This window comes from Harpia harpyja, chromosome 9 (assembly GCF_026419915.1).
Source record: "Harpia harpyja isolate bHarHar1 chromosome 9, bHarHar1 primary haplotype, whole genome shotgun sequence".
Classification (NCBI taxonomy): domain Eukaryota; kingdom Metazoa; phylum Chordata; class Aves; order Accipitriformes; family Accipitridae; genus Harpia; species Harpia harpyja.
Genome location: NC_068948.1, coordinates 34,165,089 through 34,186,716, shown reverse-complemented (window position 1 = coordinate 34,186,716; position 21,628 = coordinate 34,165,089). Strand labels below are relative to the sequence as shown.

The following is a 21,628-nucleotide window of genomic DNA, read 5'->3' as shown; positions in this document are numbered from 1 at the left end:
GTCAGCTAAAATAATTGTAGCTTCACTGAAGGTGGCTTGTTTTTAAATGTGTTTCAGTGTTGTGCATCTTGGCAGTGTGATCTTGGGGAAGCTCATTCACATCACAGAAATGGGAACATGTTCATTTTACCTGTCACTGCTATAACCTCCTGTTCCTCTTGCTTTTGACATCACTGTTTTGACTTTCCATGTTACGCATGTCTGGCATAAGTAAGCTTTTTGTTTCCCTGCGGCTGGTAACCAGGAGAGTAGTGCCGTTCGTGTGCATGCGTGCACCCTTAGAGAATATGTGACAGAGTGGCATGAGAAGAAAGTTTTTTAGCATCCTTTAGGAGTGGCGTTCAGCAGAGGTGCTGTCTCTGGGATGATGCGTTATTTGCCAAAGCAGAAAAACAAAGTCCGAGTGAAAGCCGTTTTTCTTCTCAAATTTGTGAGTGTTTGCAGCTGCTCATTTACTGAATGGCTGTCCCAGAGGAGGAGTGTGCATGAGCACCTGCTCTGGTGCTACAGATGGTGGGGAGTGAGCAGCCCTATTTCCATGAGTGCAGCAGTGCTGGGATGTCGCTGCCCAGTCGGGCAGCCAGCACGCTGCGTTTAGAAGTGGCCTTGATGAGCAAGTGCTATTGCATATGGAGACACGGCAAGTGCTGGTGACTGCCTGGGATATTGACTGGTGGCCACGGAGCTGGCAAAAGACTCTTGCATTTGCATTATTCCTGACTCCAGGCCAGTAAACCTTTTATCCAACCCAAGTGTTGTGGTATCCATTTATCTTACATATTTTATAGAACCTGTTCAGATGCTTTTTAAAATGTCTGCAAACACCCTGTTAAGTCACTGCTGGCACTCTGTCTTCAACTCCTAATTATAACAACAATAACCCAGCAAGACTGCCATCTGAATCTGTAGAACGTGGAGAGCAAAAGAAATTGCAGGTTATTGCTTTTGGGTGGTAACAGAAGAATCTTGGAAACCCTTTTGTGAACTAGGTTATTAGTATTACACATCTGTCATTTTGCTGTCTAATCCCAGATCTAGACTGCAAAGAGGCACCTCTTCCTAACATGGGGGTGGATTCATGGGATTTTCATCTAAGAATTCCTGCTTCTTCCTCAGTGTCCAAGGGATATGTGAATTTAAATCTCTGTGTTAAACCTGTGTACTGCCCAGCCTGCACTGTACACAGGTTGAATTTTGCAAACAGATTTGACACCTGAAAGAGAGGGGGAAAGCTAGACATGTTTTATATCATTATTCTTTTTAAGTACAGTTGCCTGGAGTTGTTGGGCTGGGGTTGAGAGGTAGCTTGGTAATAACTCGACATATGTGTCCTCATGGGCAGAAGTGGGAGAGTCCTGGGTGCATGATAAATACAATTTACCACATGGCCACTGAGTTAATTACCCCAAATTCCCATTCCCAGCGAATGCCATACACATGCATGGAAGCTGTGGTGCAAACTTGGTGCACAAAGATACTAGAAACCCTCTTGCAGATTTTGATCTTTCTTTTTCTCTTTCCCCTCCCATTTCTTTTTCCTTTTCAATCCTATAACATTTGTCCAACTACTTCCACGAGGAAGAAATGGGTAAGCACAGCTTTCCATAACATTTGAGAATAAGGTGATGGAAGGAACTCAAATGTTGACAACCAGAAAGCATAGCAGTAACGTGTGTAATGGAGTAAATCACTGTAAACCTGCTTTTTACCCTGCTACTCTAGTAATTTTGGCTTCCTGGTTATTTTGTCTTGCAAATGACTATCCTACTAGCAGCAACCAAGATTTTGACTCCTCAAAGAAATGCATTTTGAGGAGATAGGATTGTGTAAATGAGCCACTTGAAGCTTGGATTTGTACAATCTATATTATGCCAATGTAAAGGGATAATTGTTTGGGGGGATGTTTTACTGGCTCGTAAAACTACAGTACTGAGGCATGGTGGGTTGAGTGGCACAGTTCCTTCACTAAAGAGATAGAAATTATATTCGCTGTCAATCACTAATCCGGCCTTCAGTTATGAAAATGCAGCATGAATAAAATTTTGACTTTATTTTCTGTTCTTGTCCCAGTTTACATTCTAGTGTTCTGAGAAACGACCCAGGATCCAGGCGATCTAGTAGCTCTACTATGTTGGATGGAGGAAATATTGGAAAGTTTGAATTTGAGATCACTGACTTCTTCCTCTTTGGTTGTCCCTTGGGTCTGGTTCTTGCACTGCGAAAAACTGTCATTCCAGCTCTTGACAGTAAGTCCTGATGTAAACTGCTGAGCTCACTTAATGGATGGTATAAGCATCTCCTGCTACAAATGCAGTAATTTGATGAGACAAACTGGTAAAAACCAAACATTTATATATAATATTTCTTGCACTGTAAGGAAGCAGATCACTATGTGCTCTAGCCAGTACTGATTATACAATTTATTTGCAATGTACTTCCAAACATTAAAAATGCTGGGCAATTCTTGAGTCTATAAATATTGTAATAAATTGTTTCAATTGACTAAACTGGAGATGAGGGAGATGATAAATCCTTACCCTCCTTTTTTAACCCAACAGTTGTCCTTTTTACGGACAAATATTTACAATAGTCTAACAAATAACCTTTTGATACTTGAGGGGGTTTTTTTTCTTCATCTTTTTAGTCTTTCAGCTCAGACCAGCTTGTCAGCAGGTCTATAACCTGTTCCACCCTGCAGACCCATCTGCTTCACGCCTTGAGCCTCTTTTGGAGAGGAAGTTCTACCTTTTGCCTCCCTTCAATATTCCCCGTTACCAGAGGTTCCCGCTGGGTGATGGCAATTCTGCTGTTCTGGGTAAGCCACTTTGGATCTATATTAGCTGTCTAAAGGGTTATATCCACACTTTACATGAAATTATCAAAGCAATTGGGAATGACAAGAAAGAGAATTGGCCCTATAATGTTAGCCCTATTCCCGATTTACCAGAAAAGTAGTTCTCTTCCAAGAAAATCAGTGCCTTGTGACCCATATGCGCTTCATTTGTCACACACAGGCCACCAGCCACTGAGAGCTGTGATGTGGTGACCTCTCTGTGAAGGTCCCTGTTTTACACCCAAGCTGGTGCTTGTGATTGGGACTGAATGAAACATGATTAACTTGGCAGGGCTTAGGACTTTGATGTTTGGAGGGCCAGTGAAGACTGGAAGGAGCAGAGTCAACAGTGAGATAATGAGACGATTTACTTGGTTGCAACCTGTGTTTTGTCATGGGACAGGCTACTGCAGATCAGTGGGCTGGTGATGGTGCCTTGCCACCTTGCCAATGAGACACTTTGTCTTGGCAGAGGAATCCTAGGTATCCTACAATCAGTTGCCTCTTCACTTGCTCTACCCCAATTGCAGCAGGAACAAAGTCTAAAATGGCTGTGTGCATGCCCTTTTGTCTTACTGGGTTGCATTTGAAACAACTGTGTCCTGACCATGCACTGCCTCAGCTCCCATTACATCAGTGCTCTTGCAGTTGATCTAATAAAATAAATTATATTTCCTACCATCTTCACCTCACTTCTGTGCCTAGACTTTCACGGTCTGTTGCCATTTCAGTGCAGGCTCTCATTGCAAGGAGCTCTTGGGGAAGCTCACCACTGTGCAGAGCTAAATTTGGCCTTTCTGCTTCACGTAAAGCTTTGGTTCCCTGCAGGGTCAGGGCTTTGGTGCAGGAAGAACAATTGCACCGTAATTTTTCCCTTGCGAGAAGTTGTTAGTCAATGGCTACTTAAGTCAACATTGCAACTAAGAGTTGCTAGTATAAAACTAGACTTACAGCACACAAGAAATCATGCTGGCAAACCAGAGTAGAATATCAAAGCCACCAGCTAGAAAGATTGGGATTTGGTGGTTGTTTTTTTCCCAAATCTCTGGTAGCTTCCCATTTGTTTAATATTTGAATCATGCAGGACTAAATGAAGAGGAGTATGTATCTAGAGCTGAAGAATTCTGGTGATACCCTGCATCATTTTTAAATTGAAAATCCAAAGCAGTGGTCTGCTGTGTATCAGTGTCTTTAAAAATTGTATTGTAATTGCTGAATCTGGAGGTCTGATTTGTTAAATGGGCATAAACCCCCATGTTTAATAAAGTGAATAAAATACTTTCTGCAGGCCCCACTCACTTGTCAAATTTAGCAAAGATCTTGCTGCAACACTTTTTAAAAATGGATCCACCCACAATTACATTAGTACCCAGTCTGGTTACAACAGCTCAGGGAATCTGTAGCAACTTGAAAAGCAATTTGCTTTTTGGGTGTATTCTAGGTATCAGCTGCAAGTGGTTTCTTAAAAAAAAAAAAAAAAAAACCACAACCCTAAACATCTTACCTTCTTCCTCTTAAATACTTTGCAAATCCCCTGTTCTCACTGAAGGCAGAGGTAGAAGCCTTGTTGACACTGAGCAACCTGCGTTCTGGTTATCATTCAGTACAACAGCAGGGATCTTACTAGTTTGCTGTGCCTCCCTAGACCTTTGAGTTGGCTGTGTTTAAAGAGACACTTGCTATGTGGTGGAGAGGAGTTAAACAGCAATTAGCTCAACTATGAGAAGGGTAGAGTGATTTCGCAACCCTCTCCAGGTTTGAGCCTTGTTATTTTAAGAGATCCTGCTCTGCCTTGATGAATAAAACTGACAAAAAAGCAGCTTTAAATTCTCTTCTTGTGTAAGACAAAGCCGCTTCATTTGCTTATCATAAAGTTACCAGGCTATTCCTTTCCATTAGAGTCAAAATTTCAGTGTTGTGATTTACATATTACCCAGAAGTACTGTTCTAACCATGATTTGCAAAGCCACTACTGAAGTTACTGTTCACTGTAGGGCGCTCCAGAAAAGTTAATTGCTGCTATAATTAAGCTATATGATTTGGTGATCACATAAAATTCAAGTGCTCAGTTATAATTACTTTTGTACAAAACCTTCTGTAACACTGCTTGTGCATATTTCCTCATGCAGATAGCTAGCTTTTTTAAAAGTCCACGATTCAGAAAGCATCTTAGACTTTTTTTTTTTTCTTTCATTTTCCCATCTGTACTAAATGTTGGGTCCCTGTTTCATTACAACCAACTTGCAGAGTGAAATCAAATTCACAGCCCTGCTTACTCCTGTGCTTTGCACTGTGTAGGCTGTGAGTCTGATTCAAGTAAATCTTCTCTTACAGCTTACATTTTTTTTCCCCTCGTAGTAAAAAGATTTCTCTGGATCTGCTGGGTATTTATGGATTTGGCTCATTGGAGAAGCTGGTTAAGAGGACTCCTTTTCTTTTGTTGTTGAAATGCCATCGTTGTGCTCTCCTCTGCTACTACTTAATCTCTCTGATGTGGGTCTATTTGGAAAGTCACCCATGTTTTGTTTCTTTTACTCTGTTTGAAGGTTGTCTTTTCATTGAAGACTCATAGTTGAAGTGCTCAGTTGTAACTGTTTGTATGTTAACACTTTGTGGCTGCATGTCTGTTGTTCTTTGTCCTTCTGTTTTGTTTTTTCCCATCTGCTTCTAGTTGAGACAATCCAGAACAATCCCATCCTCCTCATGGAAAATAGCCCTCTGGGTGCTCTCCAGCACCAGGACAGCTTCATGGAAACAAGTATCCCCGTTCCCGTACTGAATTGGCAAGATATTTCCAATAAAAGTGCTGGTTTTGCTGAGTGTGTGTAATCTACACTTTCGTATTGTCTATGGTGTTGGGTACTTGGGGTGCTTTTTGGAGATCATACTGTTGCCTCCTGGAGTTGAAATCTTCATGCTGTGTCTCAGGCTGTGCCACATGAAATAACTGCTTGGGATCATGCTTGGATCTGGGAGACTCACTGTGAAAAGAACAAGTTGGGATTACAAACTCTGTCCCATTCTGGTGTTGATGCTAGAAGGGGGACTGCTGCCATGTACTTAATTTTTTCCATCTGTGGTGGCTGTGCTGCTGGAAAGAAGCAGAGTCCCAGAGTGGCCCTGCTCGTGTGGTACACACCATGCACAGGATCCCCTGGGAAAGGGTTGGTTGTCTGCAGTGTGCGACTCCCCAGCAGTCAGCCACGCCGCACTGTGGCCAGAAGTCTAATTATTGGCTGTGTCAGACCAGATTTTGTCCATTTGAGTATTTCTTGTTTGGACACTCCTTGTGGCTCTGCTGAATACAGTGACTGAGGCTTTCAGACCCCAAGGTGGCTATATGTGTTGGCTTTTTAAAATTAATTTCTTGACTTCTGCCTTAAAAGCAAAGTTTGATGCATTTGTTTTGCCGTATTTTCCATCATAAATGCTGCATGGCCTCATTTATTCTGGTTGTGGCTGGTGCTACATCTGCGATTTCAATGAAACTTGACTTTGTTTTAGTTTTTTCTTCCCCGTGTGTCTTACTTGCCCATTCTCACCCCTTTTTCAGTGTTTTGCATTGAGAGCTCGGTTCTGCTGCCTTGTTGTCTTTAACAAGCTGACCCTTGCTGTTCACGCGCAGTCCAGTACGTTATGTGGTCATACAGGATGGCAACATCGCTGACTATTCCAGTCTCTCCCTTTGTCTTTTGAAGATGTAGATGATTTTTAGGTATGCAGTTGCCATGTTGCCTGTGCTGTGATGTTCTGTAACAAAGCAGAGGGAAAGGATCTGGTACTATTAATTAATCACTTTGGAGGTCACTGATGAAATGCCATTTAGCTGTCATCTGATATTTCCTGCTGTCAGGACAAAGCTTTTAGAAGCTTCTCTGCTCTTTACCTTGCGTGTCAAGAGCACAGTGTGACCAAGCAGTGTTTGCCTTGACTGTAGCAAGTGCTGAATCCCAGTTCAGCCACTGGACTGCAGGAAATTTCCAGAATCATAAAAACTTACAGACAACAGAAATCTCTGTTGCTCTTGTTCTCAGGGTAGCAACTGCAGAGTGCCCAGCACTGACCAGTTACTCCAGTGCAAGCAGGGTCTGGCCTGTGCTGAGCAGCTGGCTGGCTTTTCTATTTTTTTTTTTTTTTTGATTGCTTTCAGTATTTCCCACTTCAGTGCCACAGCTCAGCCTGCAAATAGCACATATTGAAATCTGCCATTCAGATACCCCAAGGACTTAATGCAGTGCCAGCAGTACATTAGCAGGATGGCCCAATGTTCTTCACTTAGTGGGAAACAATTAGTAAGAACGTTGACAAACGAGTCCATAAATGAAAAGACACAGCACTGAAATGAGTATTAAAGATCCATAGGTAAGCAAAAAAAAAAAGTGATTTTGCTTCTTATGTCACCTCTTCTGGAAGTGCCATTAAATCTCAGTTCATTGCACTGGCCCAACGTGTGCATGCTGCGGTTGGAGCAGCAGTGGGTCCTTTGCTGGGAGAGAGGGTGCCCAGGGCACCACTCGAGCCAGGTGTCCTCTTCCTGAAGCTTCCTCATTCTGATAAAGTCTGCCCTCAGATATGGTACAAAGTACACTTCAGCCAGTGCAGTAAACCGGGGCACCTCTGTCCTTATCTAGTGACATAAAGGAACAGCTGATCTTGAGGAAGGTCTTGCTACTGCTGGGCCTGGTCCAGCCATCCGACTTCACCCTGGGCTCAAAGTGCTTGCCTGAAAAACCTCCCAGTGATTGTCAGGACCTGAGTTGTGGCTGGGGATGCCACCTCTGCAATGCAGAAGACTTTAGACTCTTCCCTTTAGGAGCAGGAGCGGTTGCAGGTGCTGGGGGTCAGTCTGTGCCGGTGTGGCAGCGTCTGTGATGTCCCATCCTGGCCACCGCACTCCCCAGGAAAGACCCCTGGGTTTCAAAATTGCAAGAGCGGTGCTGCATAAGGGATTTGGTGCAAAGAATACAGAGAGTTTAGGAAATAAGTTTAGAGGCTTTTTTTCCTGCAAGTTAGGTCCCGGTTTTGTCTGGAAGTCGCTGTCACTGCAGGTTTGGGGTCAGGGAAGCCTGGCTGAAGGGCCAGTAATGCATAAAACAGGTTTTCTGTCCACGCTTCCTGCCCTGCCCTTTCCTGGCCCTCGTTTTTCTTAGAAACTGTCCTTTTTCAGGAACAGAGGGTGTGTAGCTTGGGAAAAGGGAGAAACATAAGAGCAACCTGAGTGGGCTGGAGCATGGGAGCACTGTTGTCGAGTGGCACTTCATCTGCTGCAGAACAGACTCCTGCCACCTATGCGGGCGATGCTCAGCAGTTCAGTAATGCTAAAACAGTTTAGGCTTTTATAGGAGTGAAAATTACTCCTCTGGTGACACTAGCTAGGATGGTGTTGGAAGGGCTGTTGACGTTGGGTGGTTTTGCTTCAGACTCATTGTATTAAAAAATCCCCAGTCAGGCCCAGGAAAGCAAGATTGGCTAAAAAGAGCAAGCCCGAAATACCACTGTTTCTTCCTTTATTCACTTTCTGGGTTCTCGAAAAAGGAGATAAAATGCAGGCAGAGCTAAGCGAAGACATGCTAATGGAGCCAGAGCCATGATCAACCCAGGCAGCACCACATTTGGCCCAGCCTTTTCTCCTGTGTAGCATTGCTGTAACACTCTTTAGTGTGTCTTCCAGCTGCTTCCTAATTCAAGCCACAGATGCTTTATATTTAAGGGAGAGGAAGAAGTTGAGGCTTTGCTGGTAGGTGTTAGTTAAATGTGAACCTGGCAGTTTTCCTAGCGCAGACAAAGCCAAACCTCTCCTTGCATCTGACCAAGTTGAGGGAAGCTGATGGTCCTCATCTGGGTTACAGCTGTGTTGGGGCACCCGTTTGATGTGACACAAGTGCATGAGTGCAGAAGGATCTCACTGTCTGTACAGGCAAGGGAAAGGAGAGGAAGGGGTAACCAGGGAAGAGATGAGAGGGTTGTCCCAGGTCATGCAGCAATGGGAATGAGACCCTTTACCCTTGAGACCGTTGTGGGGTTGAATGCGGCTCCTGGCTTGGCTCATGTTCTCCAAGTACAGCCTCCGCTTGAATTGTCCTCGCTTGCTTGTGCTGGTGCTTTCCGCAGTAAGAAAGTCATGCTGGCCTGGTGGGGCTGGCTAGGTTGCAGATACTGGTAGCAGTCTTGACAGCCAGCAGCTCAAGGCGAAGTGAAAAGAGGAGGAAAGTGCTGAGAAAGTGATGCTGGTAATGGCCTTTGAGGCACAACGTGGGCAGTGTGTGCAGCTCATCATCAGGTCAGGCTCCCGCTAAGGCTCAGATCTTGCAGTCCACGAAGCTTTTACACAGAGCAGCTTGTGGCCTGATTTTCCCTGCAGAGAACAGAACTCTTACTGACACTTAGCTACACGTTTTCTGCTTCATACGCTCCCTTTCCCTCCGCTGCAGCAGGATTTGTGTGGGCACAGACACTGCTGCTGCGAACTGAGAGATTGGAGGAAGCAAATCAGTAGCCCCGAGCAAAAAAAGATCGATATTAAAATAAGCCAGTTGCCAAAACAACACCCTGTGTCAGCCGCATACTGGGATTAAATCCAAGGATATCTAAACTGGCTGAAACAGGCGGAGGATATTGGTGTGTGGGAGTAATGTACTCGCGTTCCCCATGGCATCTACTGCCTGGCTGGGCACAAACGTGTGCCCTGTGTGATACCTGGGAATAAAGTTCGGATGCTGCTCCTCAGGTGCAGCAGAGATGGGCAACCTTAAAATGATAGTAAGTAGCTTTGCTTTTGCATGTTACTGTCTTACTGGTGCTGCCTGCTGTGAAGTACTTGGTATTGGCATTACAAACCCTCTGCAGTGCAGGATCTTGGGATGTCCCAGAGACACTTAATTCGACCTCGTAGCATCCGCAGAGGGGTGGATGCTTTTACTGCTGTTACAGGGAGAAAACTGAAATGCAGAGATTTTGTTGTGACTTTCAGTATCTCTCGGTTTGCCAGTCCTGAACATTTTAGGTCCATTTCCCTCCAATACTTGTGTAAGGTCCACGTGAGCATGACTTTAAATCCTCCTTTTCTGTATTTATGTACTAAAGGGTTAGGCCACACTTGGTAAACCTCAGGTTGGGATCTAAAAATCCAGACTTGCATGTTGTACAAAAGAAGCTCTGTTTTCACAGAGACTGAGTGCTCCCTGATCCGCCAACACCGATTGGAGATGTAAGTGCTCAGCACCAGACTCCTTTCTTTCAATAGCCCTTACTTTAGCTTAACGAGTGTTGGCTGTATCCATTAGCAATAAAATACAAGTTCAAATTTAGTCCCTGCCAGGCATGAAAATGTTTTCTTGATTTTTTAATTTTTTTGGTTTTTTGCATTAATGCTTCTGTCTTGGAGGTGTTCATTTAAGTCTAAATGTTTCAAGAAAACAAATAGCCCCTTTCTAAGGTTGATTTTTGTTGTTCTCCTTACCTTGGTTATTTTGTCTCGATGTGAATATATGAAGTTGCCTGTATTCACATCTGTATGTATGACACATGCTTCAGTTATTGCTGCTTGAATAAGTCTGCCTGGATTTTTCTTTGGTGTTTTGGATTTGGTTTTTGAGCTACTTATTTTGCTTCTTTTATTCAAAGACTGCTCCTCCAGCCACGTGTGTCTCTGCCTGCTGTGGTGTTTGCTTTCTTTTCAAACCAGAGCTCCAATGAAATGGTTTTTTCATTCCAATCAGTTCTGAAAGGTTTTTGCACCTACCGGCCTTGTTTGCTTCCTTCCTCCCTTCAAGTTCATCTTGCCCAGCCTCTGTCTGTTGGTCTAATATTTTGATTTCCCTGTTTCAACTTTGTAGCAGATGTTGTTCAGTCTCATGGTGCCGTCTTCATGGAAAGCACGTCCCTGTCCACCCCCATTTCAGCCCCTCAGTTCAGGGGCTTCCGGAGAGCCAGTGAGATCAGCATTGCCAGCCAGGTCTCAGGAATGGCAGACAGTTACACTGCTTCCAACATAGCCAACAGTAAGTGTTTCACCCCTCTGAGACTACTGCTTGCTGCCGCACCGCTCTCTCAGCACCACGCACCGGGCAAGAGCCACGCAGCTTCTGTCTGTCTGTCTGGGGTTATACTTTCCATTAATAACAAAAAGTTGGAATTATTCCGCCTTCGCCCGGTTTTGCTGTAGTCAGTGCCACGTGTTATCACATCCCCTGGAGGAACAGATGATAAATTGATTGTAATACAGGGGCCGCTGCTGTGTTATGCATGTTGGACTGTGCTGGTGATAAATGGTTCAAAAAAATATAATAATAATTGATAACTCTGAGCACCATTTGGCTGCTGTGCATGGTGAGGGTTAATCCAAATGGATGTTTCTGTGCTGCCATTGATAAGTCGTGCAGAACTGGTAGGGATCAGCACTGCCAGATTGATAATGCAGGATGTGGCATGTGGCTTGATGCAGATCACTTAAATGTGGTCCACAAAAATGGGGATGAGTAAGCCCCTCTGTAATGCTGAAAGGGAAGAACAGGTTTGGGTTATTTATTACTTCGCATTAGAAATTCAGCTCTTCTGTAGCCTGCGGGACAGCTCAGAGTGTCAGCTGGTTATGATCCATGTCCCAGAGCCGAATGGGGAACAAAAGGGATTTTTTATTTGTTATTTTTCCCAAGACCTGTGTAACTTCCCAGCTAATACAGTGGAGAACAATAGCCTTTGTTAATGGTTCAGCCTCTTCTTCGTTTCAGCTGAGGTGCGAGGTTAACAGTCTGTGTCCTCAGGGACCTCTCATAACTCAGACCAAAAAAGGCTGAAAACCATACAAATTTTAAAACAAACAAACAAACTAAAAAAACTACCAAAAAAACCTTCAGCCCAAACTCTTGTCCCAGAGGGTGGCAAAAATGTCGATACTCCATTCCTGGCACGTTAGACTACAGGGCTATGAACGACTCGCTTCATAATTAATTGCTGAGGTTAATAATGCTCCCCAAGGCAAGTGTTAGTTGCTGAAGGTGTGTGGGCGCTGGTCAGGGGCTGCTGTAACTTCTCGCCCTGCTTGAGGCAATGCTCAGCAGCAGGAAAAAAATACCTGCCCTCTGACAAACAGAGGTTTGTCAGAGGTTTTCTTTCCCAAAGCACGTCCGAGAGCTGACACCGCACCCCCCGTGTGCTTTCTTATATTTGTCCTGGTAAGACGTCTTGCCAGGCACTTGCTTAATATTAATCTGCTTGGGAAGGAGGCTCCTGGGGGAGAAGGTGTTTGTTTTGTGCTGGTTTCACACCCACGGAGAGCTGCTGAGCTCGGCCAGCCAGGATGGGAGGCGGGGGGCGGTGGCTGTTCGTTATGAAGTCTTTACGCCGGGGTGATGCCTAAAGGCCCACATGACGCGACGGAGGGATCCTGCCTCTGCGAGCTGACGGCAGGATCAGGCCCACGCAACGCTTGCCTCTCTTTGCTTTCTCTGCGCTCACCCTGATTACTTAGCTTCTTGTTTGTGTAATTTATTCCTCCACGCACTTCACAGCTATCAAAACCTGTTTCTGAGATCACAGAGGAAGAGCCCGGCCCCGGCGCAGGCTGTGCGCACGTGTCTGGACCCATGTGCAGCCTGCGCCAAGGGCTGTCGCAGCCCCTTCCTTCGCCTCCCGAGTGCCAACGTGTCCTCTGAGCCCTTGCTCTGGCTTTGCAGCTCTTGCGCTCGACCTTATTAGCGCCGTGGTGATATGAAGCCATGGCTTTGAGGGTTGGTTGCGGTCTGTGTTTCTTCTTCGGGGAGAGCCAGAGGAAGTCCAGAGGGGTCCTGCAAAACCGTGGCTCCCTCTCGGGAGCCCTCTCTAAGGTGCAGCTTCCCTTGCACTGTGAATTTCTGGAGGATGAAACCGGTGTTGCCTGCGGCATGTGCGCGCCATATTAATAAGTGTGATTTCTGCTTTGTTTTATTTTATTTTTCCTTTTAGAAACCAAACACCACCTTAATCATTGTAGAGGGTTTAGCCTTCTGTCCCAACTTGCCCTCCCTCACAAATCCCCTACCCAGACCTCATCCAAGAGACATAGGCAGCATAAACATGAAATCCCTTTGAAGGGAAGAAAGCTCAAAGGGCCATGGAGTCAGGCTGCAGACTGTGCTCTTCGGATACCCGACCTGGACATCAAGACAGGTATTCTGGAGAGATCTGCTCTGGTCGACCTCCTTTCTCATTCAATAGTCGCAGAACTTCACAACAAATCTTTGCGCTTTCACTGAGGCACTTGCAATTTCTGATTGCATTTTAACAAGTATTTCTGTCACTTTGCTCCGAAGATTGATCATAACACAGCTAACAACTTGGCAAGAGCAGGAGTTCTTCTGGGCAGAGCTGTGGGGACAATGCTTCTGCCTCCACCGCTGTCTTTTGAGCATGGAAGAGTACGTCTTGTCTGCCTCCTGCAAAGAATGTGAAATTACCCAAGCTGGGGACTTGCATGAGAAATGAAGGGTTGGGACATGACCAGGAGCTGCCAGTTTGGAAGACAGGGAGTCAGAAATGGCTGTGAGGAGGTGCCTGTGTGCTCTGGAAAAGCAATGTTGATCCATCAACGCTCTTCTCCTTCCCATGGCTCTTCAGAAAAGCAAGGGCCATTAGGATGAGAGTGGCCTGGGCACTCAGCACAGCCAGGGCTGGGCCATGGGGATGTGCTGATGCCATAACCCTCTGCATGTTGCTGTGGCGGGAGCTTTGTGCAAGTCTCTGGAAGGAGCTGGTGGGTCCATTTTTTTGGTTCAGCATCTGTGCTCATCACCAGCTAGATTTCCCTTAAGAGGGGTTTGTTGGATCTTACCTTACAGCTGGCAGCTTTCCTGGAAGTCCCTAAAAAGGGAACATTGTCACAGAGAAAAACCAAGCTTGAGAAAACCCTTGTCAAAGTCCCAGCTTGTAACCTGCACGCAAATGCAGCTCCTCCTATTGCTGTCTGGATCTGATCCATCTTCTCTTTCCATAGCTGCTTTTCCAGGCCAGAGCGCGTGGGGGTTGAGGACTCCTCGCTGCTGGGAAAGCAGCCCGCACCTTTGGGGTCTGGGGCTTTGGGCTGAGATGTGCTTATTGCTAGGGAGTCGGAAAGGATGTGTGCGTGGGCAGAGTTCAGGGCAGCGTTGAAGTGTGGTGGTGTCCCATGGGTGAACGGCGTCTGTTGGACACTTGTGTACGAGTTGTTGACTCCCCGAGGGAGAAACTCTTCTGCCTTGTCTGTAACCTTGCCCACCCAAAATCTCAGTGTATTTTTCAGTCCCATGTGCAATGAAGTCCCGGCTCTCCCAGATACTTTTCTTGTTAGCCACTGCAGAGGCTGTGCTCCCAGGGAGGCTGGGCTGGGTGTCTCAGTTGCCTGCAATGTCGTAGCCCGGGAGGGCGACAAGGACGTAGGGACTGCCAATCTTGGTGGCACGTGCCATATACCCTGCCTTGTGGTGCCTTTTAGCATCTCCCATGGGCTCCCAGTATTCAGATTCTCTTTAGTGTGGCCAATACCTGACTGCTATTCCTCGGTTGAAAGCCAAAGGAATTGGAAGCAGGGATGGAGATGGCCTGGGCATGTACTATGGTGGGCAGAGCACACACATCCTTCCTCCCACAGCTCCAGGGAGATGTGTTTCTGTCACATTTTGGCACATGGATTCCCAGGCTCATTGTGTATGAGCCTTGGACCCCTTCCCCAGGGTCTGGAGTAACGGCCAGTTAATACCTGCCCTCTAGTGCCTTCCTATTTGCTTAAATAAAGGAGAGCTCAGGTGCTGGTGCCCCTGTGTGTTCCTCCCTTGGTTTGAGCAAACACTGAGCCCCGGGTCGGTTGTTCCCTCTTAGCAGTGCAACCAGCCAGGGACCAACTTCTTGCCGTACCTGGAGTGAGGAGCCAGAGCCTTGAAATACCGTTTGTGATGGAGACTGCATGTGCATGTGAGTCCCCTTTGTCTGAACGAGTCTTTTGCTTCTAGTTGCTGCCAAATGGTGGGGAACCAAAAGGATTGACTACGCTCTCTACTGTCCTGATGCTCTGACAGCTTTCCCAACGGTCGCTTTGCCGCACCTCTTCCATGCGAGCTACTGGGAGTCCACAGACGTTGTCTCCTTCCTGCTGAGACAGGTATGGTCATCCTCCCTCCTCTGATCTCCCTTGGGCTGAAAAATATTTTGGGGTCTTTATTCCAGTGGTCCTTCCATAACTCTCATTGACATGTACAGATGAAAAAGTACCCTTTGCCACTGCAGATCCATTTTCTTCCCCTTCTTTTTGTTCTTCACCTGTGTTGTTAGCGGAGCTGCACACATGCAAACTGCATGGACATGTGCTGTCACACCTGTTTAGTTTGAGTCTGGGTTTTCTCCTTGGAGCGGGTTTCAGATGGGCTCACCAGGGAGCCATGGACTGAGCTGAGGGCCATTTCCTATCAGATCGCAGTGACAAAAGTCAGTGGCACTTGTTTCTTGAAGTGAGTTGTTCCCTGTGTGTGCAAGTTTGGATCTCAAGTCTGCAACTTAAAGGAAACTTCTCAGTGTACAAAAAAAAGCACCAAATACAATAAAACCAAAGGAGAAGTTCTGTATGAATTTGACATGAGTTGATAGGCAGAGTTCAGTTCTCCATTTTGGCTAAGTTATTGTGGTTTCCTCTAGGAACTCAGACCATCGTCACCACATTGGGATTTAGTCCTCGTTCCTCCAGTACAAAGCAGTTCTCCTGGCTAGGTAAATGGGATTGCTGGTGTCTGGAGTCTGGAACCTCAGATTCTATGAACGTACATTTGGCCTGAGATATTTAAATTTACTGTTTAAAATGCGTTTTTCCTAAAAGAAATATTTTTCCTTCAGTTCCTTAGGGATGAGGGGGAGTTATTTGCCTTACAAAGTATGAAACTCCTAAGGAATGGTACTTAGAGCATGGAATTGGAAAAAACAAAACTAAAAGCAACTCTGTGGATTGTGTTGCCCACTTCGGCGCTTGGGTTTGCTTTGTGTTAGCTCAGCTGTTAAGCCATCCCTACTCTCTTCCAGCCTCCTCGACTGCAGCTTTCAATTATTTATGATTCTGTTGGCAAACTTTCTTTCAGTGCTATCTTCCAAATAGTGTGGGAACCATAAACAACAGAGATGTCAGTGCTGGTGGCAGCTGAGCAGTAGCGATAATCCAGTGAGATCCTTTCTTCCTGGGCTGTATCTAGCCCAGCAGGACATCTCTGTGCTTGCACACACCTTGCTGGATCAGCTGCTGTGAAACCCCAGCCCCGCATCAAACTCAGCCTCGTGGGGCTGAAGAGAGAGAGAGACACGTAATTGTGCATTAGTGGGAACAGGCACGACAGTCTCATACACAGAATGCTCTGCTCAAGAAATAGCCAATTACTCAGGATTCAGCCCGAACCTGGGTCTGTAGCACAGTGTGGTGCTTCATATCTTGTGGCTTGAGGGACCTCGCCATCCATTCAAAGCCTGCCAGGGGCTGCCTCAGTAGTCTGCCCCCCCCGCCCCCTTCCCCAGTGCCTGTCTCTACTCACTCATCTCTGCCTTGAGACCATGTTCTCATCTCCTGTCTTCTTGCTGTCCTTCCACAGCACCATACCACTTCTTCCCCTAATAAGGACTTGTTTCTAATCGCCTTTGAAAGTAATTTCTGGACAAAATGTAGAAGCAAGCTGTTGAATAGTTTAGCCTTCAGAGATTAAATCTTGTTAAAACAAGCCCAAATAGGACTCGAAATAGATTCCTGATTTAAGTAATCTTCAGTAAAACTTGTTATTTTGTTTACCTTGGATTTCCATGAACTCCCTCCCCAGCAAGCTCATCCTCCCTGGGGTCCTTTTTCCATTTCCCTGGAAGACAAACAGCTTCAGCTCTGCAAAGCAAGCTGGCCCGTGTCAGACCACTACAGCCTTGGTCAGCTGGAGAGCTGCTGACCACACAAAATATGTTCAAGACCTTGTAAAAGAGCCCACATTTAAGAGGCTTCTTAAATTTTGGTGGGACGGGGTCACTAAGGACTACTGCCAGTTCGGGAGTTCTCTGTGCAGGGTCACCTCCCAGTCTTAGAGCAGTCTTTGAGATGTCCCCTCACCTTTGGGTGTTACTCTTCCCTTCTAGAGCTTAAGAGCAATCTAGGTAGGATCTAACCCTCCTGTCTCTGGGTTCCTGCTTCTCCATCCCTGCCCATGCCCTGGTGACAGGCAGGAATTGCCCCCAAAGGCTGGCTGGTGGGCATCACCTTGCCCCCTCTCAGATCTTCACACTGGTGTGGTGACATCTCACCGGCACAAAGTCTTTGAGCTCTGTCAACCTTGGAGATGAGGTCAGGATGGACAGACACCCTGGGCTCTGCCTCGCACATGGCCAAGACAGACCCCTGCTTGCCTCCGCCGGGGTCACATCAATGAGAGGAACAAAAGCCATGGGACAAGAGCAGTCTGAAATGTATTTAAATAGACATAAGAAATGAGCTGAAGGAACGGCATCTGTCGGCATGAGGCCAGTCAGAGCAGCTGGTGCTGGATCTGTTACGAGCACGGCAGAAAACTCGTGTTCAAAGGAGGAGACTGGTCCCTCGCAGACCATGGGAAGGGACTAATGAATGCCTGGAGGAAGGGCAAATACCGAAGTGCAGAGCTCGTCCTGCTGTGTTTGAGTCAGTTTTGTACCTCCTGACAATCTAAATAACCTGCGTCCCAGCTGGGATTAAGTCAGCACTGGCCGCAGGCTTCGCTAGTTCAGAAGAGACCGCTTGTCCTTGCAATTAAGGGAGCAGCCTGTAAAACCTGCAAGCTGAACAAGCCAAACGCCCAGCAGGCAAACTCAGCCCACCTCTGTCCAGGCATTGCCCTTACTCAGCTCTGGCTGGGGAGATGCAGAACAGCGTGGGCAGGAGGAGGGGGGTCACTGCGCAAGTGGTTGACATCTCGATGGGATCTGTCCTTCCGCAGGTGATGAGGCACGAGAACTCAAGCGTTTTGGAGCTGGATGGAAAGGAGGTGTCCGTCTTCACCCCCTCCAAGCCCCGCGAGAAGTGGCTCCGCAAGAGGACACACGTGAAGCTCCGGGTAAGGGTGGTTTTGGGGCTGCCTCCGCAGCAGGAGGGAGTGCTGTCATGTAGAGGGGTTTCAATTTTGGCTGCAAGAATGGCACTGAAGGCAGCCAGCGTGGGTACAGCTGTGTCTGTCCATGGCAGAGACAGGCGATCATGTTGCACTGCTGGTATATATTAGTGATTATATCCTACCCATGCATTTGTGAAAGAGAAACCTGAAAGATCTGTACCAGCAAGGTCTACTTTTGGCCTTGAGTCTACAGAAAATACAGAATGCGTTGGCTGTGGGTCAGGGAAAGGGACCCAGCGTCTTCCAAAGTCCAATAATGCAAGTTCTCTGCTCGGTAAATGCCCTTCGCTCCCAGGAAACATCTCTGATTCCCGAAAGAGGGCAATTCTCTGCTAGAGCTGAAACAATGTCAGCAGATTTATCTGGCAGCTGTTTGTATCGCCTCTTAAATCAAAAGTGTAAGAGTTAATAGACAGTATTGGAATTGCACATACAAACTGCCACCGAAATTGGCTTTTCAGCCCCGTACACTCAAATCCACCCCGTCGATGTGGGGCACAGAGTCTCACCTCTGCCACAGGTCAAATTCTTTTCTAAAGCTGAGAGCTGTGGGTGGAGTGGAGGGGGAGAATGGCACAGAGAAACCCATGCTCCAATTTGTCCAGTTATATTTGGCATTTCCCTGTGAGGCTGTCCGTCGCTGCAAACTTAAAATTTTCTTTCCTCTTTTTCTTTTTTCCCTTTGCCTCTTGACTTATGCAGAATGTCACAGCCAACCACAGGATAAACGACACCATCGCTAATGAAGATGGGCCCCAGACTTTAACTGGAAGGTTTATGTACGGTCCGTTAGATATGGTCACACTCACAGGAGAAAAGGTACTATGTCTGCTCTGGGGGTTGTGCACCATGTGGTGAAAAGTGTGGGGGTCAGGGACAGAGGCAGTGCTGGTTGGTGCTCCCTTGGTCCCTGACAGGGTTTGCTAGCCTTGCGTTTTGGCCAGGTTCCCTTCCTCAGACTTGTGTGGTGCCTCCTACCAGGAACAGCATTCATCATGGAGGTCCTCACCACCGAGGCTGGGTTTCATTCCAGTATCCTGATGTTTGGGTGCTTCTCAGCTTGGTGAAGTGCAGAGGGTGGAAGCAGGACCCAGCCCCTGCTGCTCTCCAAAGGGGCTTGGGTGGAAGGTCCCGGTGCTTGGCCTGTTCTACTCGTCTGTGTCTTCAATGCTGTTGTTGACCCAGCCTTGCTGTCTTCCCAGGTGGACATTCACATCATGACCCAGCCACCATCAGGAGAGTGGGTTTACTTTGACACAGAGATCAGCAACAGCAGTGGCAGGATTTCTTACGTCATCCCTGAGAACCGGCGCCTGGGCATTGGCGTGTACCCTGTCAAGATGGTGGTCAGGTGAGGTCCCTTGGGGTGCCAGGGCTTAGTTGGCAAGAGGAACAAAGGAGGAATTTGATGACTGTAGAATATGGTCGCTCCTTGCGGGACAGCTCGGCTTGTTGGCTGGGTTCAGAGCCTGGTTTGCCAGCAACAAGGACAAAGCTATTTGTAATCTACAGCTGTAAGAGGAAGATCCACGTTTTATTCTGACTCCTGCATCATCAACAGCATGCTAATGGAGCTCCCATTGCAGGAGCAGGCCTTCTGCACCATGGACGTATGGCCTCGTGGTCGTCTGCAAAACTGCACAACTGAGCGTATTTTAATGACCATAAACTTGTCCTCGAGAGACAGAACTTTGTACTAGTGATAATTCACAGCCCAGGGGCTCCAGCTTGGCTTCAGCTGCTGGTGTTGAGCTCTGGAAGGGGGAGGAGAGAAGCATCTTCTCAGTGGTGAACCCACCAATGGTTTTCTGGGGGTATTTTTTTGAGTCACTGACGCCAGGGCTACAGAGTACTACTTCCATCCCCACTTTAACACAGAGGCCTTCATGCAGTGCCCATCACTGCTGTAACTGAGGGTGGCATCGCTGTTAGAGCCTTTGGGCCAGATTTGGGTGCTGCTTTGGGCTTGTGGTGCACTGCAGGACTCGGTGATACCTTCTGAATACCTTGATGCCTATAAGTACCTGCATCCCTTTCAGGGGCGACCACACATACGCAGACAGCTACATCACAGTCCTGCCGAAGGGGACAGAGTTTGTGGTGTTCAGCATCGACGGCTCCTTTGCAGCCAGTGTATCCATCATGGGCAGTGACCCCAAAGTCCGTGCCGGAGCGGTCGACGTTGTAAGGTCAGCAGCAGGGGCTGGGGCAGTCAGTTTATTTTACACTGGCGTTGCTCTACATCTGTAATCTATTGACTTGTGGTTTTCCTTCTAGGCACTGGCAAGACCTCGGCTACCTCATTATCTATGTCACGGGCCGCCCTGACATGCAGAAGCAGAGGGTGGTAGCGTGGTTAGCACAGCACAACTTCCCCCATGGGATCGTGTCCTTCTGCGATGGGCTTGTTCATGACCCACTGCGGCACAAGGCCAACTTCCTGAAATCCCTCATCACAGACGTAAGCGTGGGTCTGCTGAAATATGATCGTAGCATGGGTTAAGATTGCTTCTCGTCCAATTGCCCCTGTCAGCACCAGTCTCTTGGCAGCGATGTGACCCGCAGTGGAAGATTAATCTGTTCATTTTATTTTCATCCTTTTATTGCTCTACAAAAGTGTCTATGCTGTTACAATTGTGTCATCTCTGCTCTGCACTGCTCCATTTCATCACTGGTCCTTCCAATACCAAATGCCTAATGAAAGAGAGGCAGCAGTGCCTCCCTTCCCCACATGTGCACTTTTTTCACCTGTTTGGTGGCTTTCTGGCTGCCCGTGGTGTAACCAGCAGGTCTGAGAGGGTATGGAGCTGCTGTAGAAATGCCCTTGCACCACACAGCCTTGACAGGAGACTCCACAGAGCGTCTTCCTAAGCATTTGACCCCACGGAGGTCTTAACATCGCTCAGGCCAGAGCCTCAGTCAGGAAAGCTCCAGATAAAACAAGGTTTTCTCTGTCCAGCAAGTGAAGGAACTGCCAGTGTCCCAAGCCCTTGTGCCCTGCCTTGAATAGCAGAGAAAGCCCCTCGTTAACTCTCTTGGACTTTCATTTCAGCGTGAGTCACAGTGGCAGGAGCAGCTGGCCCGTACTTGCTGCTTGCTCTCCCTTGTCCTCCAGAAGAACAAGTTTGTGACCAGAGTCAGAGATTTCCATCTTCCTGGCCTGCCTGCAGCTCCGGGGGAAAAGCTGGCCAGTCTGTGGTGGTACCAGTGTCCACACCTCCCCTCCCAGCCCCTGCTTCAGCACACTAAGGAAAGGGTTGGCCAGGAGCTGCTCTCTGCTTGGAGCGGAGGCAGACGCATCCCTGAAAAGCAGCATATTTTGCTGCCTGTCCCTTCTCCCTCTGCCCAGCAGAGTTACAAAGCAGTATTGCATGCAGCAGCATGGCTGGTGGAGGGGAACGCTCCCCACTAATGAGTACTGCACGGCGGGGGGGGGTTGCAAACAGCTCCTCTCCCCCAGTGACAAGTAGGCAGTGAAGTGTGCCACGTCCCTGCCCCCCGCAGACCTCAAGGACAGGCTTCGGATCATCGAGCGGAGATCTGCTTTCATATTGCTGTTACTCCTCTTGTTCTGGCCTGTAAACATCCCTAGCTCTGTTAATTAGTGCTTTGCACAGTGGTGCATTATCCAGCTGGGAACTTACATAACTTATTGACCTCAGATTTCCACAAATGCTATTTAAAAAAA

The 21,628-nt window shown here is 47.3% G+C and overlaps 1 protein-coding gene across 11 annotated transcripts in view; it reads left to right on the top strand.

The window, feature by feature from the left end:
- The window catches only part of PITPNM2 (phosphatidylinositol transfer protein membrane associated 2), a 143,730-nt gene that overhangs the window by 117,098 nt on the left and 5,004 nt on the right, over nt 1-21,628 (top strand). For 7 of the 11 annotated variants that reach the window (XM_052795337.1, XM_052795338.1, XM_052795331.1 and 4 more), the window contains 11 exons: nt 2,071-2,246; nt 2,645-2,815; nt 5,505-5,654; nt 10,669-10,833; nt 12,776-12,979; nt 14,794-14,942; nt 17,767-17,883; nt 18,643-18,759; nt 19,143-19,291; nt 19,980-20,129; nt 20,218-20,401. In XM_052795337.1, the coding sequence (XP_052651297.1) occupies nt 2,071-2,246; nt 2,645-2,815; nt 5,505-5,654; nt 10,669-10,833; nt 12,776-12,979; nt 14,794-14,942; nt 17,767-17,883; nt 18,643-18,759; nt 19,143-19,291; nt 19,980-20,129; nt 20,218-20,401 (1,732 nt within the window). The remainder of the gene's footprint in view (nt 1-2,070; nt 2,247-2,644; nt 2,816-5,504; nt 5,655-10,668; nt 10,834-12,775; nt 12,980-14,793; nt 14,943-17,766; nt 17,884-18,642; nt 18,760-19,142; nt 19,292-19,979; nt 20,130-20,217; nt 20,402-21,628) is intronic. The other 4 variants (XM_052795339.1, XM_052795340.1, XM_052795341.1 and 1 more) reach the window with 4 other exon arrangements.